The sequence below is a fragment of the Poecile atricapillus genome, chromosome 8 (genome assembly GCF_030490865.1).
Source record: "Poecile atricapillus isolate bPoeAtr1 chromosome 8, bPoeAtr1.hap1, whole genome shotgun sequence".
In the NCBI taxonomy this organism is placed as follows: Eukaryota; Metazoa; Chordata; class Aves; order Passeriformes; family Paridae; genus Poecile; species Poecile atricapillus.
The window spans coordinates 24,139,631-24,166,019 of NC_081256.1; the positions used below are offsets into that span (position 1 = coordinate 24,139,631).

The 26,389-nt window shown below is 39.6% G+C and overlaps 1 protein-coding gene across 1 annotated transcript; it reads left to right on the forward strand.

Annotated features, from left to right (window-relative positions):
- The first annotated feature begins 734 nt into the window (after positions 1-734).
- Positions 735-13,796, forward strand: ZBBX (zinc finger B-box domain containing). The gene is made up of 17 exons (XM_058843436.1): positions 735-766; positions 1,472-1,559; positions 2,039-2,152; positions 3,304-3,397; positions 4,255-4,303; positions 4,439-4,545; positions 6,730-6,907; positions 7,720-7,840; positions 8,378-8,520; positions 8,728-8,831; positions 9,155-9,258; positions 9,804-9,835; positions 10,252-10,529; positions 11,181-11,340; positions 11,785-11,940; positions 12,888-13,020; positions 13,721-13,796. The coding sequence occupies exons 2-17, from the start codon at positions 1,492-1,494 to the stop codon at positions 13,794-13,796; spliced, it is 1,917 nt and encodes a 638-aa protein (XP_058699419.1). The 5' UTR covers positions 735-766; positions 1,472-1,491.
- The last annotated feature ends 12,593 nt before the right edge of the window (positions 13,797-26,389 follow it).

Consider the following 26,389-nt stretch of genomic DNA (forward strand, 5'->3'; position numbering starts at 1 on the left):
GTTGATCACTGTGTATCTCTATCCCCTGTTATCTACAACTTGATGCTGTTTTTTCCCCACCCAGTGTGCTTGAAACTTTGTAGGGCTTTCTATCTCTACTATTCTCACACAGCATCTCTGGTAGTACCACATTTTTAAGCTATCCCTTTAAATATTTACTTTCAGTGGAATATGTTAACTTTAACTTGCATAGATAGTATTTTTTTATTAACTGCTTTCCCTCTTTGAACTTGCTCAGTTGACCTATGTCATTTGCCTATGTTTTTACTATTAAATAGCCTTTAGGCCACCTCAAATCCAGCGTGTGACCTCCTCCTGTCCATCTGTGCTGGTCCTGCCAGCATACATTTACCAAGAGAAAAACTTAATTCTATTCAAAATTAATAAAATCTTTTTTTTATCTTGGCAAGTGATAAAGGAATAACTGTTTTGAAGTGATGTTAGAATTGAGTGCCTGGGTTTTCTGACACAATAAGAAATACATTGTGTACAAATCTGATGCTTTGTCAGCACTGAAGTGTTGTGTTTTAGGTTCTGTGGCACCAGGTGTTTTAACTTCCAGGTGCCACTGAGGTGTTTGGCCTCATGGGTGGAGATGCTTGGGCACATTTTATCTGTATTAATGCTCAGTTTCAGGTTTACCTGTGAACAGGCAGTTTTCCATTTGGGATATTTACAGCCCTAAGCTTCTCCTTATCATTTACTAGGTCCTGCTCTTCCCAGGAAGCTGAGATCCACGAGCTGCAGAAGAGTTTCCAAGTCAGCTGTAAGTCTCTGGACTGTCAACTTTTGTGTATTTTTCCATGTGCCTTCCAGCAGCAGCAGGAAATGCCCAGTTTTGCACTGAACTGCTGTTATCCCACAAACATTCCAGGCCAGCAAGGCTCTGGATGTTCACCTTTAATTTAAACCCCATGCTGTATGAATTTGCTTTGTGGAAGAGTATTTTATTTTACATCCTGGGTAAAAAAAAGTCTTTGAAATACCACTGAAGACTCGAGAGGAGGGATTAATTCTGCTCTGCGAGTTATTGTGTTCCTTTGTATCAATTTGTCTGTGACAGAAGGAATTTATCTTCCCGAATCAGGTGAGATGGTTTGGCTTCATAGCCAGTGGTACAATTTTCTCCTTCTTGGTGCTTTCTATGGGTTTGGTTCAAGAAAGCTGTGTTTCAGTTAATATTAATCTGCTTCTGCTGAACTTTAGGGAATTGCCCAAATGAAACAGCCAAGAAAATCTTTTCCCTGGTATCATAAATGTAATATTAAAAAAAGGGTTTTTTCCCAGTTAAATTTAATTTTGAGTTGCTCTAGGATTTTATTGGCACTTCATCTAAACAAGTTTTGTGCTCCATTTCCCTCTATATATGAATATTTTTGGATGTGTAATGAGATTTTTACTGTTTTAATTTCAATCAAATTCCCATTTCAACAAGTTCCTAACTGTAGATCATTGAAATTCTCTTTTTTAGGAGACGTTATACTGGGCATCATGAACGTCAATGATTTTGTAATTCTCCCAGGCTCAAAATCTGGAACCTCAGTGAGATTAAAAACAAAGTAAGTGCATTCCATCTGATTGGGATTGAGATGGGTTTTCATAATTTTTAATAGGTTTCAATGCAACATTAACTAGAAGAGCAAGAAGAATTATGATGTGTTTCTTTTCTTGCATTTTCTCTATGCTTTTATCCACCAGCCTTTCTTTTCTCAGGCTTTAATCTACTTCCTGATTAAGTTATCGGTTTTATAACCCTGTGAATATCCTGCATAATACAAGCATACTAAAGAAATCAGTGGATTGTTTGTTTTAATATAATTAAACCCCAAACCTTTCTGAGTCCAGGCACAGTTGTATCAGTTTTGATACTTGACCTGTCCTAAATTTTCCCAAGCTGTTTTCAGTCCTGCTGGGAGATAGAAGAGGGACATGGCTGGAAAGATAAAATTTCCAGCCTCTGTTTTTCTGCTTTAGACTTCTTCAGGTGCATTACTCACATCCAGGTGATTCCTAATGAATGTTTTACTGTTTCCTCCAGAACTGTCAAGGAATTGCAGTTGGAGAAAGAGCAGTTAGAAACAGAAAACAAAGAGATGGAGAAGAGATTACGGCAGCTGCAGACAAACATGAGCAGGGAAAAGGAAGAGAGGAGGTAGGTTCAGTTTCCCTTTGGAAAAAAGGAATCCAATTAGATGCTCCCTCCACACCTCCAGCTCCTCACATGGGATCTCGAAAAATTTGGAATTCACAATTATATTCAGTCTCTTCTCTCTGTCTTTATTCCAATGATAAACTTGCTTCCCTGACTTTATTAATTTTAAACTCCCTTATGATATTTGATCTGTTTTCCTCATTTATTATCTCTCCTTTTCCGTGTCTGACTGGATTTGTCACCTTAGTGTTCAGTCAGGAGACAGAGTAGTTTCTCCTGCCCCCTTGTTCATTTCTGAGGATTCTGCAGAGGACACTGTTGTTATTTTTGCTTTGGTTCCCTTTTACATTTGTGTGGCTTCCCGGAGAGGCACCTTCATGACGGCCAACAAGGCTCGGGACCAAGCACTGAGGCAAATGCTGGGGTGAAGTTTAAACCTGAGTCCCTCTGAATGCTGGCAGATTTCTGCAACATCTGCTCCCTTTTCCTGCTGTGCTTTTTCACTGGGAACACAATTGCCTTGGATTTGGATCCCTTGGTGCTGCTGAGGGCCTGCTGCTGGCAGCTCTGTGAGCACTGCCCTGGGCTGCTGGGGCAGTGCTTTGCAGGTGATGTGTGGCACTTTTGTCTCCACGTTATTCTCCTGGAGCTGTTCTTGTTTTGCTCTCAAAGCCTTGTACCTGCAGACCCTGATAGGGTTGCTGTGGTGAGCTCTAAGGACAGGAGGCTTTGGCATTTGTACCATTGGAATCATGGAGTGGTTTGGACTGGAAAGGATCTGAAAGTTCCTGCAGTTTTTGTAGTGCTGGATGAAGTCCTGGAGTAAATTGGGACAATTTTAAACAAAATATGCTTTTGTTTTTTTCTTCTGAAACCAAGCTTTGATAAGATTTTTGTTTTCAAGTTTAAAAACTTGGACCAATTTAATGGTTTAAAAATAAGTTTCTTCCATGTTGTATTAACTGCTATGAAAGTTGACATGAAGCAGGTTTCAATGGAAGGGAGTACTTCTCCTTTGGGAAATTGATGATCCTGTAGACAAGGATTTTATTTTTGTGATGTTCATGTTTAACAAGCTGAAGGAAAACTTTTATGCTTCTCTTGCTTGCAGAAGGTCTAATTTGGAAGTTTTTTCTTGCCTTGGTTTGTAGGAAGTTAGGTGCTTATCATTGGAAATCTGGGCAGGCAGGACCAAGGATGACCCAAGCCCGAGCTGTGGCACAAAATAATGAAAACAGGAAGAAGGTAGGAAACCATATATGTAAGTAAATCTATTTAAAGTAACAAGATTTAGAGCTGTTCTTACGCTGCAGAACAGGAAAATTTCAAATACTGTAAAACCAAAAGGTTAAGCCCCTTCTGAATAAAATTCCTGACTGTTTACTTTTCCATGCCAAGCTTCTGATTCCCTTTGAGCTGGAGGAATCAATTTCTGTTGGGTGATCATTGACTCTTTTTCTATGACAATCTTGCTCATACCTAAAAGAAGGGATGTAGAACATTCCTGCTAAATCTTTGAAAATTCTGTTTTCAGTATGTACAAATGAGGTGCTTTTTTTTTTTTTTGAAAAGTCTGTGGCAATTTTTCTTAAACTGGCAGAAAATGAAAACTTCAATAAAATTGTCTCCTTTGCTGTGAGAGGAGAGGATCAGAATGAAAAGGTTTTCTTTATCCACCTCTTTCCCTTTCCTCTTCTGACACAGGGAACTCGGAGCTGTTGCTGCTTTGAAGACTTCAAGTTTCAGCTGGAGTGGCTGAGGAGATGAATGGGGCAGAATTTAATAAAGGGCAAAATTAAAACAAGGGGTGAACGAGGGGCAGTGTGAGGCTGCAGGGTTAACCCTGTTTGCAGGGGAAAACTGATGAGCAAAAATGCTGAAAATTATTAATTACTGTGGTGTTAATCATGGAAGGGTCACATGGACAATATTTTGTGTCTGGAGAGGGAAACTGGTCCTGGGCTTCATGGCTATCATGAGCAATCCATGGAGTTTTCTCTTTGAATGTATGCACTGCTTTCCCTAAAACCATTTTCATTCTGTAGAAGTTACTCTTTATTCGTTATCATTATACAGATATATGTAAATATTCTTTCCTCTAGATTTCTCCAGAAAAAGTGAAGTTCCAAGTACTCAAGGAACAGAGTCAAGGTAAAGACATCTTTGTTAACTAAACAAAACTTAAATTTCTGCTAGATTATTGCTGCTTGGAGATTGCTGCAATTAAACAGTGGAGAAATCAGAGAGTAGAACACTGGATTAGTTGAGATTTTTGTTTTGTTCCAGGGCCAGTGAAAAAAACAGTGAAGTCTGAAAGAGATGTTATAGCTCATGAAAAATTGGGAGTGAAGGGGATGGCCTGTGGAACACCTGAAATTAAGGGTGGGGCACTGGTAAGTAAATGGATTAAAAATAACTCTCAAGCAACACAATTTAATGTGTGTGTAGATTTTTTTTGTGTGTCAGTATGTAGACACACATTTTTCTTTCTGATAACTACTTAGTGCCCATAGAGAGACATTTTTCAGACTGATCTCCCTAAATGTAAGGAAACAGATTAAATGGTTCTGTTATCAGAACTATGACCACTTCTTTAACTGGTAAAAGTTAAAGGATTTATTTAACCTGTATTTTTATTAATTTTCCCAGCATGTGGGCATGACTGAAGAAGGCTGATCTCATCCTTAACTAAGGAATGCTTCTCTGTGATTAAAATAAGATGTATGGTTGCAGGCAAAGGGGGAAAAATTAAGTGGTCCCTGAATGTTTTGTAATTTTAAATCCTTAGATAAAGCCCAGGGCACATGTTGAATTCTGACTGCTTTCCAAGCTGGCACTGTGTTGGCTGTGTTAGAGTGGAAATTTCTATTATCAAGTGTGAGGTGATTTCTATTTAATAAGGATATTTTGCCTCTTAGCAAGTAGAAAGTTGTAATAATAAACAGGAAGCCCAGACTCTAAAGTGTGGTGTAGCCTCATGCAACTCGATTTTTAAAGTAATGTATGTGAATAGAGATGTTCCACTGTTGAATAAGAAAATAACATTTTTATTCTAAAAAAGTACCATCTCTCTTAGACAGATCCCCTCCACACCCTGTAATACACTGTGGTTTATTTCCATTGTTTTATTAAACCAGCTGGAGCTGCCGACCCTCAAAAGGAACTGATATTTTGTGTGTCTTTGTAATGCTTTTTCTTTGGGGGGAAAAAATATGTGCGGATTTGGAATTTAAGGTAACTTGCCAGCAAAACCACGGGGATTTTGCTTCCGTGCTCCCAGTTTCATTAACGCTTACGGAACAAAGAACACCGCACACTCCCAACAGCGCAGATCGTGTTTTGTTTTTTCCAGCGGTTTTTAGGGAGCGATCCCGGAGCGCGGGGCCGGCCGCAGTGCCGGGAGTCGCCGCCCGAGGGCGCTGCGCCCCCGCAGGACTCCAGCTCCCGGGGATCCCCGGGATTGGGAAGGATCGAGCCGCAGGAATAATCGGTCTGGAAATCCGCGCTGCTGTGAGGGTTTGAGCTGCGATTCGCTGGCCCCGCGTTAGGTGCAGCTCCAGCTGTTCCCTGCTGATCCGTGTTCACACAGTGAACTTTGCGCCGTGCTCGCCCCGCGCTGCAGTGGCAGGATCAGCAGACACTGACACCTTTAACAGCCACCATTTATTGCCTTTGCCGGGCACAAGTGCCCTTAGATGTGCAGCCAGTCCCTGGGTCACTTAAAGCATAGGACAGGTGGAAAGGAGGAGCTGGGAGGATCCCCTGCTTGTGCAGGGGCTGCTGATATTTGACTCTGATTGCACTTTCTGCCTGTACCTTTACTGTTTGTTGTGGTAAGAACAGGTCCCTCACTTGGAGAATGTGTAGACAAAGGATCTTTCCCATAAATGCATAAATTATTTCGTGGTTTTGGTTGATAATCATCCAAGAGTTGCTAACAAAAGCATTCCACAGTAATTATCTTTGTTCTAATAAAGGTTGAAAAAGCACTGAAGTCCCAGTGCAGGACTGTTTTTCTTGTTTTGTAGTTGTTTTCAGTCAATCTCATCAATTACAATTTGGACTTCCCTGGACTGCTGTTTTAATGGTTATCCCACTTAGCCCCTTAAATGACCATTCTCCTCCTGCTGACCTCTCCAGATGTGCCCCTGTCCACTGAGAAGCTTCAATAAGCAGCTCTTCATTAGTAAAGCACATAGCTCATAAATTCCTTTAAATGAGACATGCTGCATTAAATGCCTCATTTAATCCTTCCTGTACATGGGATGTGGTGTTCATGGCTTAATATCCAAAATATGGGCTGTGGGTGTCCATGGCCACTGCTCCTCTGGTACCAGAAACCTTTAAAAGTAGGGGTTTTGTGTGTCTAGTAAAAAAAACTTCTGTCTTTCTTATTTAGCTCTTGGTAGATCTTTGCAGTTAATTGTGAGCAAGATCACATAAAGTGGGGAGTGATCTTGGTTACCAGGTAGCTCAGTTGAGCCCAGAAAATGGAGTGCTGCAGTTCCACAGCTGACACTAAAAATGTTGCTGCTCATCAGAAGTGCTTTATCAGTAATGCTGTGGGTCTGATTTAGGAACCAGTCTCAGAATCAACCTGTGCAAGCCTTGGAAAGCTTGGAAACAAAGGATTGTTGTGGAGTGGTGCCTTTGACGAGGAGGCATCTGCAAAGTCTTTTCAGGAAGCTTTGCTTCAGTGGAGAAAAGATCAAAGTGATCCTGGAGGAGAACCGTGTGCCAGTGGGGTCCCATCAGGTATGGTTTGTTCTGTTTTAGTGGCATTAGAAATACTGTAGGTGCCACTTGAGATTTTAGATTAGTGAAGCTAAGAAAACCCATTTTATTCTTTCTCAGTGTGCCTGCCTTTATTATAACAATCATCTCTGAAGGTGTTTTTTAATGGTATGCGCAGTATTCAGCTCAGTTTTTGTAATGATCTCTGGCAGTGGGCAGGTTCTCCAGCCCATGTCTCATGGCACTTCAGCATGAACTGCAATGCTCAAACATAAAACCAGTTTTAAACTGAGTCAAGGAATGTGCACAGCTCAGGAGTTTGTGTGCTCTATCCAAGTGCATTTTCTGCTTGCCTTCCACAGGCTCTTAATATTTCTTTGTCCCAATGAAAAGCTGCAATCAGCTGAAGTATGCATGGAAAAAATATGGAAAATTTCTCTGGTCTGATTAGATTTGTGCAAATCCAATCTGTGTCTTGTTCTTCTAGTCCACAGATAGTGGTTTTTCTCTGTGGCTCTTTGTACAAAATAATATTAAACTAATTTTTTTTTTCTTTTCTGTGGGATTTTGATCTGTGAAGTCATGAATTTTCATCTCCCCCACTCTTTCTATGGCTCCAGTGTAATAATCTGTAATAAATGAGTTTTTATGGCTGCCCCCACTACTGACTGTGTTCTGTAAATGTAATGTTGCTTGCCACTTAAATTTTGGAGTTATGCAAAGACTGAGCTAAGCACAGACCCAAATGTGATGTTCATTCAAGGATAATGTAAATGAAGAACATGTTTGTAAGCCTGAACAGCTGTAGAATTTTTTTTAAACAATTCTGGCAGAACCTGTGGGGATTTGTGAGGTGCAGACCAATGTTACTGCTCTGAAGGAACCCATCCATGTGGAATTCCAGAAGGATGGCCTGAGCTACATGGAGAAACTCCTGCTGAAGAAATACAGGAGGTATTGTTGAATTTGCTGTTCTTAAGGAAAGAATTCAGAAATGCCAAATTAACAAAAATCCAGATGAAACTTTTAAAGTATTAGATATATTGTCAAGAGTTAAGGGGAGTGTATACAGGGGACTTCACTTGAATAAAATGGTTATTAACAGGCTCAATCACTTCATAGTTCAGAATTCCTGCAGAGTGAGTATTTAGAGGCATTCTCTTTGCTATCTTTGCATATCTTTGCTATCAGTTTATTGTTGAATTTGAAGGCTGGTTTTGATATTCAGTTGCTTGATTTTGGGGCATTTGCTACAGGAGTTTTATAGAGAAAAGGAATATTCAGTGTTCTTGTATGGACATTACAGAGTTGTTTTATGAGTTCTTGAGGAGCAAAGTCACCTCAGTGCAATTAAGAGGAGTTATTTACTGCAGCAACATTAACTAGGCTGGTAGGGTTTTCCCTTTTTCTTTTTTTTTGTGATGTATTTAGGAAATCAGACTTTTTAAGATTTTTTTTTTAATTTTTTATTTTATTTTTTCCCTCTTTCAGGACACCTGTTGATCAATTTTTTGCAAGTTGCATGAAAGATTCAAGGCCTGTGCAAGCCCCAGGTGTTCATCAGGCTGGAGGAGGGGGACAAGGAGATGATGATGATGATGATGATGATGATGATGACATTGAGGAGTTAACAGGTATAACAGATTTCTGTTTATTTAATCTAAAATAGCTTTTCCTTGAGATTTCTATGATTGCTGAACATTTCTGCTCTTAACCAGTTTCTGCTAAAAGCAGCAATAATAAAAGGAGAAATCTGTGGCTTAACGAATAAAATTGTGGCATTTTTGAGTGTGTTTTGAACAGGAAAAACTGAAATGCAGAAAATTGTTTGTATTTCACAGATGAAGAGGTGAGGAAATACTGGGCATCTGTTTATAGAGTTGAAGAATCCAACACTGTTTCTGCAAATGCTGAGTCATCTTTGAAAATTGAGTTCCTTGATGATGTGAGTACTGATGAAGGAGTTAATGAATCTCACAATGAACTGATTTGTTCAAGTCTTGATCTATTAAATATTTAAGATAGAAACAGTTAAATAACCTCCAATAAAGAAAAATACTGCTTCACTGTTTTCCATTCATATGGGGAAAATTGATCATTCCAAAAGTTCCCTGTAATTTTTTTCTGTTGTGTTCAGGGATGTGCACTTTATGAGATTTATTAACAAATAAAATCTGGCAGCTTTTCAGCACTTCTTAATTTTTTAATTTATTTTAAAAATTTTAATCTGTTGCTGAGCATGGGTCTGTGTTTTTGTTTTTTATTCAGTCTCACAGCAAAGACTTGGAAGAATCTTTACACTCTTCAGTGGTTCAAACTGGAGCTGTGGGGATGAGTAAGCAAGGAAAAACTGACCCACTGGAGTGTGAAAGGTATCAGAAATGCAGAGATTGTCAGGGAGGAAAGGAAAGAATCCCAAATTTAGGGTTAGCCCCTAAGAACTAAGGGGCTTTTCTTTGCAGGCAGTTATATTTGAGTTATTGAATGTCCACTGTTTTAAAGCCACTAAGGATTATTAATTGCCTGTAACTAGAGAGGCATCACTTCGAAATCCTAACCCATGTAAGATGCATTTCTTTGCATTTACCTGTCCTAAATTTTGGGAAAATTTCTCTTTTCTAAGCTCTTACCTCAGCAGGAACTCACACACAGATTTTACCATTAGTCTGTGCTGTGCACATTTAAGATACTCGTACTTAACTAACCTTGTAATTCCAGACAAAAACAGTAACTGATACATCTGCAATTCTTCTGATTTCCCAACATTTATTTGATTAACTGTGACCTGTTTTGCTTTTCTGTATTCTTCTGGTTAAAACCAGTCCCTTAAAAGAGAAATGGGTATAATGGGAAAGTCTTCTTTCCATTTAATTTCCTCAGCTGACACTGAATAGTTTTTGCTTTTTCCTCTCAACAGCAATCCTGTTTCTCCTAAAGAAACTTTTCAAGGTAAATGTGAAGAGTTATTAAGATCTTTGTTGAAAATACATAAATGTGTTCAGTTTATCATTCCCATATCAGACGGGATAGTCAACTACAATGGTCTGCAAAATAATTAAAGGTCATTAAATTATGTACCATTCTCTGGGCTGCCAAAATTTTATTTGATTGCAGTTTGATGGGCTGTGTGAGCACTGTGGTAAACATGTATAACAAAGAAAACCAACTTCCAGAATCATTCACAGCCTGATAGGATGAATTTAAAATCTTTTAAGGAAGTTTTATTCAATTTCCACAACTGCCTTTCTTTAGCTTTAATGGTGACTTTATATCTTGAGTTCACAAAGAGAATAATGTACTTACAGCTTATAATTAATATTCATTACAAATATTGCTATTTTCATTATTTTGTTGTACTCTTATAGAAAAGCTGATTGTCTGCAGTGATCTTGAAATAAATGCAGTGCAGGAGGAGAGTATTGAACCAAAGGCTGGGAGAGGATCACTGAACTCCTGTGAACCTCCTGAGGAGATCTCTGCCCCCACTGAAGGAGGGAGCAAAGAGCTCATTGGGACTGAGCAGAAGAGCAGCAGAGATCTCCTGGAGACAGAACTGCAGAACAACAGGAGAGAGCCACAAGAACCAGGCAGTGCCTGCAATAGTCAGAGTTTGGTCTTGCCTGTAATTACAAAATCTTCAGCAGTAAGTTACAATGTCTTTAACTGCTGAATAGATTAAGGATGTTGCTTTATCTGCTTTAGATTTAGGGGGTTGTCACTCACTGCCTGCCATATTTGATATGTAGGGGATGAAAGGCTCAGCTTTCTGTTGCCACTTTTCTGTAAATGTTCAAAAAAATGATAAGAGAACAAACCCATCTCAGATGCAAAAGACGGAGGAGCAGCTCTTCCCATGTTTGTAGTAACAGTACTTCACCTCTTGTCTGAATGACCAAAAAATGGTGCTCAGTCTTATCTAACAAATTATTCAGATCCTCATTTGCTGAAGATAAAATTAAAAGCAAAAATGATAGAAAAGGTTGGGACACTGTTTTGGAGTCATTGTTAAACAGTGATCACCTTCCTTTATGTACCCAAAAGTGAACACAAAGAAAATCTGCTTTTCATGCCTCCAGTGACAGAACAGACTCAAACTCTCACAACTTGAGAAGGTTTTAGGATTTTAAAGCATATCTTGAACAAAAACATCATCCTCATGAAGATCTATTACAGCAGGCTGTCAAAATCAGTCTGAGTTCTATGAAATGAATGTTGTATCAATCTAAACTTGCAGGGGCAGATTATAGAGTTGCCTCTTTCCTTTCCTGTTTCTAATCTCTCTGTTTTATTCAAGTTACAGGAGGTAGCCAAAAGACAGAAATGTGGTTCTACATCATATCAAGGACTTGAAGGTTTCTTTGTTACAGGAACAAACCTTAAACAGGGCAAGCTGGAGGCACCTTCTTCCCTGGCTGCTGCCTCCAGCCCTAGGGACAGGAGAATTCCTTCTCCAGGTACTGGTGTATGAAGAAATCCTCAAAAATACACATTTTTAATCATCTTTTTTCTGTTCCCTTCCATCCAGCTTGTTTTAGGAGTCACTTCAGGGTGACAGGCATGCTACATGAGTGAAGCTGCACAAGGATAAAATAAACTCCCTACTTTGAGGAAATCCAGTGCCATAAATGTATATAATTATTTATATAAATATATCCCCTGAGAATAGGGCTCTATGAGCTTCCTATTGCTTTTCATGGTATATATGAAACAACAAGTGAGTATCATTAATCTGATTAAATATATCACTTGAAAATAAGCTTTCAGTCTGTTACATATCTGTAAAAATTTCATTGCATGGCTTCTTTAATTCACACATTAAATGCAGCAAATATAGGAGCAGTAAATGCATATTAACACAAAACCTGCAAATAATTTCCTTTAATAATGTTTGATTTCAGGAGATGGGCAGTGGGTTTCTGAAAGGAGCTTAGGTGAATATGCTGATGATTCTATAGTTCAAGGTGTCTTGGAAAGTCAACTGAACAGGGCTGCAAATGCTTTCCAGGCTCAAAATCAACTTTCTTCTCTGATGGCAGCATGGATGCCATGGCCAGGTAGGGACAGCCACAGTTCTGAGGTCCTAATCAGGTTAATTTTAATTGTGTGAAATGGAAACACTCTGTTGAATTTGTTGTTTTTATATCTCAATTTGTATATCTGTATTGTTGGGGTTTTTTTGGTTTTTTTTTGTGAGAATAGGCTTTGGAGTTAAAAATGGAGTTAAATGTCTTTTCAGCTATCCCCAATAATTCTTTTTATTTGGCTTCGTTTCTGATTCTGCTGCTGCCCTTTTACTCCCCTCTTAGCTTGACTGTTTAGAGAATAAACTCTCTAGAAGAAGTTTCTGTATTTGTGTGTGTTGGCAGTCCCTGGTACAATTTGGGAGTGATCTAATAAAGGAATTCTTGCTGCTACAGAAGCACATTAAGAGAAGATTACATGGGCTTGAAGAAACAGGGACACAAGTAATAACTGTATCTGTACTTTTGTGGTACCTTTCTCAATTTCAGCTGTCTCCATCCCAAGAAATGTAGCTCTACATTATTTCTCACATCATGAGCAACGAGGTTGACATTTTAATTTAAATAATGCTGTGTGCAGAAATCGAAGCCGTCAATTTTGAATCCTGGGAAAATATTGGAAAGGGTCTATATTTTATTCATGTTAGTTTAAATTACAAAAAAAGGAACCAAACTTCTGAGCTTTCTGCAGTCACTCAGTGTTTTCTCTCACATAGAATTTGTGGCATTGTGCAGAATACTTAAATCATGTATTTCTTTTCTGAAAGATACTTCTGAAGTAGGTGGTGAATTTATAGGTGTTAATAAAAAGTTATATTGAAAAGTACAATATTAATTTGTAGTGATATTTTTCATCAGCTAGAGTTGGTTTGAGCCTTTCAATGGCAAGTTTTTGTCAGTACTGTGATGATTTTTTTTTTTCAAACTGATAGTGGAGATACTGCATGTTTTTGTTCATATTTGCTCCTAAAACATTTCAGGCCCTGAAAATCATTCCAGTTTACGTTGTGAAGATGGAACCTCCTCCAGCAGAGCCTGGGACAAGATCTTTGGAAATGCAGATTTCCAGGACACCCTGGAGCTGAAAGACCACGAAAAATTTGATATTTTTGGGTAAGTTGAATTTGCTGGGTGTCTTTTTATGATATTTTAGATTATTCAAGATGCCAACCATGTCAGAACTGAAATAAAGAGAGCCCCAACTCTCAAATTGTGCATTACCTGCTGATTACAAATGTCAGCATGACCTGTGTGGTGTCCTGGTGTTCTAAGCCTCTTCTCAGGCAGCTCAGAGCCAGAACTGAGGGATGGATTTTGTTGTTTAGACTCCAGATGATAAACTTGGGGACTGTGGGTTTTTCAGTGCATTAGCACTGAGATTTATGAGGTAAATCTCTTAAAAATCATCTGCATTCCTGTGTTGTGAAGCAGCTTTGAAAAGTTGTGAGCAGGTGAGCTAATAACCTCTAACTCACTATGTATTTGTTGTTTTGCCTTGGACACTGAGGAGATGCCTGGAACAAAGGAAGTTCCTCAAGTTCTGTGTCTCACTGTTTTTTTACTGGGATCTCATAAGCAGCAGGAGTCAGAGAAGCACTGGAGTGAGCTCCATGCTGTGGGATTAGAGCTGATTCAGAGATTTGTGACAAAAAGTGAGGGAAAAGCTGAATTAGAGTAGCTTGTACTGACCAAATCTCCAGTAAAAGCTATTTTTATGCCTTTCACTTCAACATATGTGAACATATGTCAGCTTAAAGCAGAGAACTTGGGGAATTGGAGGTGCTGGAAATCACTGAGGTGTGTTTGTTTTAAGGGACTGGGAGGAAAGCCAAATGGATGATGAGGAAACAATTCTGGAGGACAAACAGCAGGTTCTGGCATTGCAGTGAACATGGAAAACTCAGCTCAGTCTCCACCTTTGTGTGGTTCAGAACCAAGAAGATCCAAGAGGTGTTTTAAGTGTTGTTCAAGACATCATTTACAAAGGAATATTCTGTAAACTTGTCATTAAAACTTCTTTAAAATACCTAGAATTGGCTTTTTTTTGGTTTTTGCTATGAAGAAATAACAGAATAAAAGAAAACTTCTCTTGTGCTGCTGCTTTTTTAGGATTGTTTTATTTGTTATTTTTAATTCAATGTAAGTTCTCTTGCCTGCAGCTGGAATTTTGTCTCCAAATGTTGTTTTATGTTGCCCAGCTGGAAGGTGCCACACCAGGGGCATTAATGGGATAAATTTGGGATCAGGTTTGTAGTGAGAAGCACAGGGGGAGTCTCTAAGGTCAAGTACACTTTGTCAGATGCTTTAGAAGGGACTTCCACCTTACAGAATAGAATTTCACAGCTTCCCACTGTACATTCAACTTCTCCTGCCACACTCCTTTCTTCCTGACTCCAGCAGGGAGCCCAGGCCAGCAGCAAACTGCTGCTCAGAATCAATTGGGAGTGAATTCCCTTTCCTTCCCTGCTCCAAAATTCCAGTTCAAAGCGATCTGTGTCCAGGCAAATCCAGCTGTGCTGTAAGTTACTGCCTTACAGGCCTTTGATAATTAAAAGAACAAAGAGGAAATGTGGTTAAAATCATCCTGGGTGGTTTTAATTTTAACAAACAGCCCCAACTGTCCTTTTGAACTTGCTGTATGTGTGTTGTATAAAAAGCTTTATTCTTCCTGCTCCCCAGAAAGTGTAAGGTTTAATGCAATTAGTATAATTTCTGTAAAAGGTCATTTGGTTGATGTGGTGCTTTGATGTAAAGAGGGTTTGGGGACTTTCTGCTCTCTTGTTGAGGAGATGCTTAATTGTACCCAGTAATTGAGTGGCTTTGAAATTACCTAAATGGTATCTTTTGCTAACATCTTTAGGATTCTCAGACACAGCATTAAAGTAATCTTTCCCTTCATGTGCCTTTTTCCTTCTTTGTTTCCTCCATTGTGGTCTTTAAGGAAAATTTCCTCTTTCTCCCCTAGTTTAGGTAATAAAGGTGTATCAAAAGCAATGGCAAAGATTTGTCTTTTTGTGTTGGGAAATTTTGAAAGTGGGATTAATTAAAAGCTGTTGTCTGACATATGTTCTTAAATGTTTATGGGTGAGCTGCCTGATAGGACTCTCAAATTTATGGAAATTTTTGTCCCACAGGAACTTTCCTTTAGGAAGAGAAGCTTTAAATTTTACTTTCCTGTGTTCAGAGGTTCACTAATGGATCACTAGAAACATTGCATTCCTTTTTTGGTTTCTGGCAGTTAAACCCACTGTGGTTTGGATTCTCCCCACACCCCAGGACTCTGATGTGTTATCTGCCCCCCCAGCAGCTCTGCACTAATATCAGACAACACTGTAATCTTGGCAGCAATTTCTTTTACAGGAAAAAGTACTTCAGCCACCCTAATTCATACAAACTAGAGGCATCAGGCTGAACAGACCATTGATTTGATTTCCTGCCTCATTTCTTGTCGTTAAGGTGAGGGCATATTTTCCACCTCAGTTTTCTTTATAGAGTTTACCATATATTGATGTTTTATTACAGCAGTTCTTTGTCAGAAATTGGGAGAATAAAATCACAAAGCAGGTGTTGTACTTTGGAGATGGAGGCCAGTGCTTTTCTCTCATCAATGTAACCTTTCTTTTTCAGTTACTCTTCCAAATATTCCTATTACACTCATTTCACTGGCACAGACAGCCTGACTGCTTCCATGCTGCTCTCAACCTTTTTTAACAGGAAAACTGATGAAGCAGCTGCTGCTGCAGTGTGTGCCTCGAGCCCTCAGCAGGCAGGGTAATCCTTTAAATTTGGGCTTGTTGGAGATAACCAGAAAGTCACTGAGTGCTTTCAACATCTGATTTTCAAAGTTTTCTCTTCCCATCCCTTTTGCTTGAAAGAAAAAAAAAAAAAAGCCTCTGATAACACCCTCAACAAAATTTGGGCTAAAACCAAGCTCCCTTCAATGCATTAGTGATCTCTGTTTAGGCAGTGGTGATTTTAATATATCTCAGTTTTGTATTCCTGATTTAAAACATTTGAAGATCTTTTGTGTGGGTTTTCCCCTCTCTGTTGAAGTTACAGTGCTGGAACTGATATGCTAAACAGAAGACCAAAAAGAGCATCTGAATTGCTGCAGTTCTGTGATATATTTGTTGCTAACAGAACAAATTTAGTGTTGGAAGCTTTTATTATTATGAATGTGGTTTTATGTAATTCTCTGCACGATCTTTAAGGTCCCTTCCAACCCTCAAACCATTCTATGTTTTCTTGATACCAATACAATCTACAAATGATAATGCTAATTTCTTTTCTTTTAGGTTTTACTTTTATTTCTACCTGTGCCTGTTATAGGGGTGCCTGATCCATACCTGAGTGTTGAGGGATTTGCACAGAAAAGTCTCTCCAGTCCATCTAGAGAGAAAGAAAAGGAGGGGGAAAATGAAAGATCAGTTTTTGGAGCTTCTGGGGTAAGTCTGTCTTTTTGTGTACATTGACTTTTGGTAACCTGATTTTGGGAAACATAAATCCTGGAAAGTGACTTGGCCATCAGTTTGGATTTTGGGAGAGGCCACCACATTTCATTATATACTGAAGTGTTTTGGATTCCTACTAAGCAGCCTGGCAGACTCCACCTGCTCTGACTTTTTGAATGTGGCCATGTTCTGCTCTCAGTGTGATGTACAGCTGTGTAAAGGGGACTAACACAAATTCCACAGGATTCCAAGTGCTAGAATTCCCAAACTGCTCTCCCCCTTGTCATCATCAAGATATCTTAGTGCATTTCAGGGAAGATCAGAGGGGCTGGTGAATTCTCAGGATCTGACACTGTCCAGGGGCTGTGTCAGATCCTGACCCACATTGATGTGGTTGCTTCTCATCAACCAACCAAATTCCCATTAATGAGCAGATTTACAGTGTAAATTGAATGTTTCCTGTGCTCAAAATCCAGACCAACTTACTAGGGAGCCCTTGAAATATCTTCACTGGCTGCTGTTTGTCTGGCTGCCAGACTTTGTTATTTTAGTGTATAAGGGGCCAGTCCTCAAGTCAGAGAAACCCCTAAAGTCCTTTCCCAGCTGGATTTGCACAAGGGGATGGGCAAAGATTGGACAGTGAAAATTGAGATTTTCTTGTTGGTGTTTCTTTTCAACCAGCAAGGGATGAATTCCACTGAAAAAACACTGTAAAGGTTTCTGCTCCCTGCTCCAGAGCAGAGCTCTGTTTTACCCTTTGATTTTACCCTTTAACAGACTTCAAGATGCTTAAATTTGCTGCATCTCATTTGTAAAAATTAAGAGTTGTTCTTTCCTCCATCATAATATAGCTTACATGCATCTCATTTAATTATCAGGAACACATAAACCCAATTAGTTTTAATTTATCCAGACCATTTGCATCAGAGACAAATACATCTGTCTTTTTCATTTCAAAAATGAATCCTGCAAATTGCAAGCCATCAACACAAGGGCATTTCTAAATTATTTTGGTCAAGAGAAGTGTTCCGTGACTTTTTAGTTAATTAGGATTAATTAGGTTGTTTAATATGCCTATGCTTTTGGTAAGGGATGGAAACATAATAATCTATTTTATGTTAATAATACAGATCAGTTAACAAGCCCAAGGAATGGAAGCCTTCAAAAACAAAACTGATTTTCCATATATTGAGAGATGTAAAAACCCTCAAAGGAAAACTGTGATTTATTTCAGTAAAACTGAGGCATTTCAAATGCTCCAGAGGAACTACAACAGAAGGGTTAAGGAACAAATATTCACCAGAATGAACTGTGAAACCTTGCTAGGTATGAATTAGGTTCTATTTTAGTGTAACTAAAAAGTCTGGAAATAAACCCCAATACCAACAAAAACACCTCAGCAAATCCTTCAGGATCTGGCCCAGTGTGTGTCTATCATATCTTTCTCTGAAGTAATGCAACAAAAATTACCCAGTGTTTGTGTTGAAGGATATAAACAGAATTTTATTTAGTTCTTTATCTGGGGTAGCATTGCTTGTGGTACTTCTACTATTTTTTTTTCTAATATTCACTTTGCAAGATGAAATACAATAAAACTCCATCAATTTATTTTGTTTTCCTTTGTCTGCTGTGGTTCTTCTCTGTGTTAAATTTACTGCAGATGTGTTGGTTTTTGGTTAAAGGAACTCTTTACTCCATTGGGAGAGGCCTTCTATAATTTCCTGCTGTAGCCAGTTTTTCTGTGCCATAAAATAATGGCAGTGGATGCAGAACTTGAAAATAAACATCTGCCTAAAGATGGAGCTGTGATTGTTGGGAATTATGCTTGGATCTATCAAAATTCTATCTATAACCTTAAAATGCCGTAAATTGGGCAATGGCTGAGAGGACTAAAGTTACCAAAATAGTGGCCCATGGTGTGGTACCCAAAAACCATTTCTACCATTGCTGCTGCTGCACCAGAGCCCTGACAATTATTTTATGGTTTTTATTGTAAGTTTGAATCATTTATACAGGGAAACCTGAAGAGAAGTTAATTGAATGTGGCTCAGTGTGAAAAATGTGAACACTTCTCTTAAAGTGCTCTGAAACAGCCTGGAAGAAATCATACTCTGTTGCATTATTTTTGTCTGGCTGCTGGAGCTTGCCAAATACAAATATACTTTCTCCTCTACTATATTTAATTTTCCTACTTATATTACATTAGAGTTACTATTATCAAATAGATACATCATATGTTGCTTGAAACACAGCTGCTGTTATTTGCATTTAGCTGTTAGCACTGTAAAACCAGTTTTTATGGTCACAATAAGAACATCAGCTACAAACAGAAAGAACAAAGAGCTTTTTTTATTAAAATAAAAAATAACCCAATACCCAGCAACTTTTGGAACAGAGAGGTGTCACATCATCTGCCTGAATTCCAATCATTGGGTTTGCACAGTTTATTTCTCTCTTGGCCAACCTGTTAATGAAGGTTAAAGTTTCATTCTGCTACGTTTTTTTTGTAGTCGGTGAGGTGACGCAGTCTTCAGAAATGTTGGACCTCAGAATCAGGTGAGAAAGGAGTGACAGAACAGAGTTGTGACAATAGTTTTTAGATCAGAAAGAGCTACATAGATACAGGCTTTCCTTTCCTGCACATCCCTCCCCATTTTTCCCTTCCTCTCTGTTTTTTTGCATTTTTAAGGTGACTTTTAGGGCTTGTATTCATTTAAAGGATGACAAGTTGCTTTTATTGTGTATTTTCTCAGAAGGAGGTCAAAATGGGAGCAGAGATAAGGGTTCTGATTTTTTTTTCCCTACTTTTTACTGCTTGGTAAAAAAGCAAATATCCTGGTCTCCCCTTCAGCACAGATCATGCAAATGGCTTAAATGTGGATGATGAAATCTTAGAACATGCAGGGACAGCCCCAATCTGCTCTTGATAAAGCTGTGGGAGGCCTGCCAGTGAAAAATCACATCCTGTTCTCAGTGACATTGTTGCTGTCACTGTTGAAATGACTTTGGAACCCATTTAGAAAATGTCCTTTCTAATGCAGAGTCTTTGCTCATCCCTGTAATGGATCCAGTGCCTGCCCCTGCTCAATCACTGGAACAGCCAGGATTTGGAAAGAGAGGCTTGGAGTGCCAGGAGCTGCAATCCTGTGGATGGTTTGTTAAGGGAAGAGCTCCTGGAAATAATTTCCAACATCTTTCAACTGCTATAAACTTCCTCAGGTGTAGGACACAGGGTTCAGGCTAATAAACTGCCTGAGAAAGAGGGAGCTAAGGAAATAATCTTCAAACAAATGTTCTGGTACAGGGAACAGACTCTGAGCCCAGGGTGAGCTGGTGGCTGGCTTGACTTCTGCTTTAAAACCTTTTTTAATTACCCAAATTTTACAACCCCCTATCCATCTTTTCTTGTTTAAAGTTATAAGTACTAAAATAACTTCTCAGAGGTGCAAAATTTCATTGCTAGGAAGCATTGTCATTGTCAGGCCAAAAGTTCTCACATTTTGCTGTCTAAATTCCTCCTGCTTATTTGCAGTGCTTGCAAGATTAATGTGGGTGGAAATAAGATCTTCAGCTTGGTTGTAGGTAGACAAATACTTCCCTTGCAGGAAAATGTAGTGGTTAATAAGTGATTGGTTGGAAATTAATTTTTCCTCTTGTGATATAGCCAAAAGTGGGAAAAATCAAACTGGATGTAAAAATGGTCTTCATGTGGTCTTTTCCAAAGGAATTGCTTTGAATTTTCATGGAATCACAGAGTGGTTTTGGTTGGAAAGGACCTTGAAAACCTTTTCCTTCCACCCCTGCCCTGGGCAGGGACACCTTCCACAGTCCCAGGCTTCTCCAAACCCCATCCAGCCTGGCCTTGGGCACTGCCAGGGATCAGCAGTCCAAAACCTCTCTGGATTCATGCCTTGTGTGGGTTTGAGGTGGAAATGGGGAAATAAACCCCCCATTTTCCATTGTGATGGAGCACAATACCAAACTTCAGTTTCCCTGTCAATATTAAGCAAGCTGATGAGATTTTTTCAGTTTTCAAGCTGGAAAGCTTCATAGCCAGTATGGGAAGACATCCTAAATGAAAAAACCCATCCTCAATCATTGCTACATCAAACAGATTAGAGTTTGCTGTGTTTGTAGGGAATGCAGGATGGATACAGCCAATAACCTTCTTTATATGGAATATTTTTGCTTGTTTTTATTGTTAACAGAGGTATTTCAGCAATTTCAGCAGTTTTTTGCTGTCTAGAGCTGTTTAGATCAGGGAATAGGCTGAAGGTTTAAGGACTGGCTCAACCATGACACCATTGCCCAGGCCAAAGTTAAGACAGATTAACTAACAATGATGATAAATAACATTCAGAGTTATGAGTATTATTGTCGCTGAGCCAGCTTGAATTTTACGAAGAATTTTTTAGGCTTGGTTGGCAAGAACCTATTTTCATGGAAAATCTTTGAAATTAGACCATAACTTGGATTTAAAGGGTACTGGAAATCATCCTGATGTTTTACAAACTGTGTGAAAGAGAAGATTTAATGTTCTGAGGAGTTTCAAATGTTGTTCACTTCATCAAAAACCAATAGAGGAATGTGATGGTTACCCTTTATTTTTTCTGAATTGCACTGGGGACATGAAGTATCTTTCCATAATTTACCAGGCGTTTATAATGTACAGCACTTCAAAAGACAGTGTTTTATAGTTATCTGCAATTCCCTTCTGCAGTACAAATTAAAACTTGCTGAACTTTCTTGGATAAGCATCGCCACATAACATTTCTTATGCTGCATGATGTCTGTTTGGAAAGTCAAAACAGCTTCCTAGAGAATATTTTTCACGTTAATCTTTCTACCTGAATTTATTTGGCAGTGTAATTCTGTGAAAGCTGATGAGTTTGCTTATATAACTTATGTGTACAACGCTTTGAATATCCCAATCATCTCAAAGTAAACCATTTTCCTTTCTCTTCCCTCAAGCATTTTCTACTGAACCTGTAAAAATTGGGATGTTTGACTCCTACGTTAACATCCCTTGTGTTTACATCGTTCCTACAACGTAAAGCTGCAGAAATAAGAACAGGGAGGCAGCACTAGGAGCAGGCTTATGGCACAGCATGTGGGGAGTGCTTAGAAAATCACACCAGACAGACAATTTACAGCAGTGGGGGTTATTTTTCACTCCAGGACTTTGATCTGGCTGCAGGGTGTTTATCAGGACTGCTTTGCATGGCATCTACGTTTAATAAGGCAACTGAAGAATGATGAGGCTGCTTTCCTGACAATTTTCTAAACAAAACAAAATGCTTGCTGCTCAACAAAAGCATTTTTTTTGGTTTTTTTTTTCATTTAGTCAAATATCAGGACAAGAAATAACTGCAGAGTTTTATTAGTTGCAGATTACTTGCCCAGACAGCTGTGCTCTCAGCATGTCATCAAAAAAAAAAACCTGGTTTCAGAAGCCAAAGCAGCCTCAGAAGCTGATCAATTTAAACACAGAGCAAAAGTTGTGGTTCACCCCGAGGTATTAAGGGTGTTAAATGCTCTGCCAAGGCACAGGGCTATCACTGTCACAGCACTGCAGAGCTGCCTGCTCCTCTTGGGCTTCTGTTCTTGCAGGCTGGGAAGGCAGAAATCAGCTAAGGGTTTATTAACAGCTCGTCCAGGGAAGGAAGGTGTCCAGGGCCAGGTGTCCTTTCCAGGTAAAATCTGTTGGGAAGGAGGGGAAAGAACTCCACTGGAAAACTCTGAATCCCTGGTGGCATCTCCTTTACATTCTTCCTCCAAAACAGGCAGCAGGGCCAGCTTGGAGCAGCCTGGGCTGTGGAAAGTGTCCCTGCCATGGCAGGGGTGGGACAGGATGAGCTTCAGGTCTCTTCCAACACAAAACATTCTGGAATTCTGTGGCTGATGGTCTTGGAAAGCCCAAAAGGTGTGAGCAGGGTTGTTTCTCTTCTCTTGGGAGCCCCAGTTCTGTTCCCAGCACTGTTTCCTGTGATGTTGTTGTGTGACCCTCTCCTCAAAGTCTCAATTTTCCCCAAAGGGAAAGAGGCCTTCAGTTAAAGCACCTTGACAAAATGTCTGATTTCCTCAATTGTCTCTGTGTGAGTGTAAATAAGCAAAGGAAGGGAGCTAAGCCTTGTGAGGCTCGGCATGAGCTTTGTTTCAGGTGAGAATGTTCTCTTTGTCAATTTGGAGTGATTTTCAAAAGCACAGTAAGATTTCACAGTGTTGGACAGGAGGATTTGAGTCAAAACGAGACATTAAATATGGATATAGGCACAAACTTAAATTAAATGTACAAAGAAACACTCTCAGAAGTGTTTTTTTTTTCCTGACAGAAATACATAAAGGAGCTGGATGCCTGTTACTGGCAGCATTTATTTTCTTATGGTGAGGCTAAATTGGACATGAGTGAATCCTCCTCTGGCAGAGCTTTCCTGTTTCCAAGTGTTCTGCAGCCCCTGCAGCACTGCAGCTCAGCATGCAGAGCTGGGTGGAGGTGCCCATTTCACCCATGCCAGTGATTCTTTCCAGGGCTTCAACAAGTGCTGGAGGAAAAACATGCTGAAAATTCTAATTCTCCTGGTTGATGCTATTGCTATTTCTCCTTAATTAAAAAAGAAAAAGTTGAGTGTCTCTTTTTGGTGGCACCCACTCAGTATCTGACTCTTCCTTTTGATTCAAATTCTGTTGTCTTATAATTTACAACTCAGCTAAACATTTCTTTTCATGAATGACACCCAAGGCTTTGTGCCTGCAAGTATCACTGCATGAAGTGGGTTATTTAAAGCAAAAATCTGTTTGCTTCCAAGAGGAGAACAATGCTCTGAGTGTGAATAATGTGTCAAAATGTCAAACAAATTGTCACCTGAATGTGGCAGCTGCTCCATTCTGAGGTTCACATTAAATAAAGATAACTGAGGAGTGTTGTAGCTGGCTTTGTTTGTTTTGCTTAGTGAAGGTATTGGTTTGATTAGAAATGCTTTTTTCAGGAATCCTCTTTGACAGCCAAATGGTTTTACCTTGGTTTTTGAATAAACTCCTGCTGCCAAAATCTCCTCTGCAAAGTATTGTTGTGGGTGTTGGGCACCACTGAGACCTGGCCCAGTTTCCTGCCACATTCTCCTGTTGTCTCTTTCCGTGTTCTCCAACCAGCCTGGCTCCCTCTCCTTCCAGCAGTGCTGATCCAGGTGCAGTGTATTGCAAGATAAAGCAAATCAGCATTTGCAATTCCTTCTCCTTTTCCTCTATCCTCTGTCACAGGAGGCATTTTGTCCTTGCTCCTCCAACTTTGCCTCTTGTCCTTCACCTGTTCCTTTCCTTCCCCTTGCAGCTGATAAAGAGCATGTGGAGAGAGAAGATACAACAAAAACCTGTGGCTGATTGCACAGCAGAGTTGGACTTGAATGGTGAATGTTGTTTTTTGCCCTTTTCACAGCAATTTCTGGTCCCCAGGGCTGAGGTATCCAGGCCTTTTCACCCAGCCCAGCCCTTGCTGCAGCCAGGGGAAGGTTGTGCTGATGTTGTGTGGATTCTCTGCTGGCAGCAGAGCCTTCACCTCAGCTCCTGGCTCCAGCCTTGCTTGTGCCCATCAGGGCCCCTCTGTGGCTGGCAGCCCTCAGCAGGGAGGGGCTGCTCCCTTCCAAATCCTTGGGATCCAGGTCAGGAAACCCAAAAGCTCAGTGCTGTTCTTTGGTGTGTGTGGCAGCCAGGAACTAAAAGCTCCTGCAGGATGCACAAACCACTATTCTGTACAATTCCAGCTTCAGGTGTGCTCATTTCCATCCAATGAAGGTGATTTAGTTCTTTTAGGTTATTACAGATGCAGCATCCAATAGACAAAACCCTAATAAAATTGACTTGTGTTCCAGGATATTTTTTAGAGGATGAGGGGAGCTGGGAAAGGAAAAATAGAGAGAAAGCCAGGGTAGATTTAATTGTACTGATAAAGAAAATGTGTGTGATTGAAAGTGAGGGACTGTTGTATATTTTTATATGGAAAGTGGACTTAAAATGGAAAGATTACCTCTCTTGCAAGAGCAGAGATGTATTTGTAGATGTTTAACTCTGTGTTCATGTGTTTTCAGCTGGTGTGTGTATAAAAGTAAATAGCTTAATAAATGCAAATGATTTGTAGCACAATTTTGGGCTATAGAGCAGCTTTAGTATTATGACTTTGGTCAGATTTCCTTCTGTTCCTTCACATAACCCAGCCAGAATGATGGCAAAACCCCACAAAACCAGGCATCACATCTGTAGTTGAGTTTTCCTAGGTAAATGATCTTGCAAAATGTGTTTTCTGTAGGGCTTGTTGGACTGGGTTGACCTTTGTAACAGCTTTATTCTCTCCAGCATCCTCGAGTTCTGAGACAAATCAATAAATTGAGCAGGAGCATTGCACAAAGACCAGATGGTCCTCACCCAACACTTGTAAGGGAATTAAAATGTGAAATCACCAGCCTGCTGCTGTGGGACACTGCTTAGATCTGCCTGGGTGCAGGAGGAATAGCAGGGAGGAGCTCTCAGCACAGCCTTTGTTTCAGTCTGGAGCTGAACTCAAATCTGACTTAGAACAGCATAAAAAAACCCCACAGTGCTCAGAGGAATGGACAAACAGATGCTGGGGAGCTATCTCGAACTTTCATGAAGATAAACAGTACCTGGAAGATTTTAGGAGAAGTTAACGAGTATAAGGTTGACATAATTTACATATTACATAAAGTTTTTTTCCAAAAAAAAACCTCTTAAAAATATGTGTATATATACTTTTTAGGAAACTGAGCAAGTGTTTGGATTAAAAATCAGGCTTTTTAAGCATTCACAATTTATTATAAAAGAGACAACTGAAGGACAGGTTTTCATGTGGAGGCCAATTCCAAGGCCTGAACAAATGTGGCCTGGCAAAGGAGGTAAGTAGGTGAAAATTTGATGCTGATGCAAAATGACTCAGAATATTCTAATTAAAACTGGCTGTGGGAGCTTGCAGAAATTCTTATGTGACCAAGGAAATGGAAAATTGAGAAATGAGTGACTGGCTGTGGGTGGGAAGGAACCTTAGCCAAAGTCATGGCTGAGCTCTGAATTTGCTGGCTGGGAAATAATCATTGTCTGATTTCCCTTTGAGATGGGGCTGAGTGAGAACTGAGCTGCCACACCTGGAATTCCTTATGGACCAGAGCTGGGCCACCTTGTGCAGTGCACTGGTGATGGAATGGTGGAAGGAGAATTCAAATTGTCTCCTCTTCGGGAAGGAAATTCTACATGAAAGGCTTTTGCAGGCAGCACATAATTTTTATTTATTTGTTTTTGTAATTTCTTCTTGCCATTTATGCAGTGTTCAGGAGGTGCTTCCATAACCTTGCTGCTCTAAGAGTCAAGCTGGAAACTTTGTCCCACTTCCAGATTAACTTTGATTTTAATTTGACTGTCAGAAATGCATTTCTTTCTAACCAGAATTTTTAGTTTAAAATGATCTTCTCTCCCCATCAGTGCTTTACTTTCAAGTCATTGTATCTAATGAGAGGCAGCAATTAAAACCTTACATTAAAACTTTGCTAAACTGATCAAAGGCAGTGTCTGGCAGGAGATCCCCCTTGGTCCTTAGGATAGGATGTGACTAATTCACCTTTTTATGGCTCCAGCTGTGTTTGCTATAAAAGCTGTGGTAGCTCCATTGTTTAGTAATGTAATTAAATTTAGGAGAGGTTTAATGCAGGCAGTGCATGGGATGGAGCAAATGACTTCTGAGATTCCTTGAAGACTGACTGTATAATGCTCATAAAATTCCTCCTTTGTTTCAGAACTTCTATGACTTCACAAAAATGTGAAATCTGGCACTTGGCAGAGCCAGAAGGAAACATCTGGATGCTTTTGATCAAAGATGCTTGTGGAAAATGAGACTGCAGAGCATCAAGAATGGCAGTTTGAGAAAGAAAGAAAGAATGAAACTCTCCTCAGCAGAAGTTGGTACATTTGGGGGGGAATTTGCTGTGTAGTTTCTTACTCCTCCAAAAGAGCTTAATGCTTGCACAGAACAT

What these genes read in the sequence shown, in the direction of transcription:
- ZBBX (XM_058843436.1), top strand. Translation starts at nt 1,492, where the DNA reads ATGAACGTCAATGATTTTGTAATTCTCCCAGGCTCAAAATCTGGAACC. An exon ending in AGGGAAAAGGAAGAGAGGAG is followed by an intron (nt 2,153 to 3,303) that starts GTAGGTTCAGTT and finishes CTTGGTTTGTAG; the next exon opens with GAAGTTAGGTGCTTATCATT. An exon ending in GAAAAATTTGATATTTTTGG is followed by an intron (nt 13,021 to 13,720) that starts GTAAGTTGAATT and finishes GTTTGTTTTAAG; the next exon opens with GGACTGGGAGGAAAGCCAAA.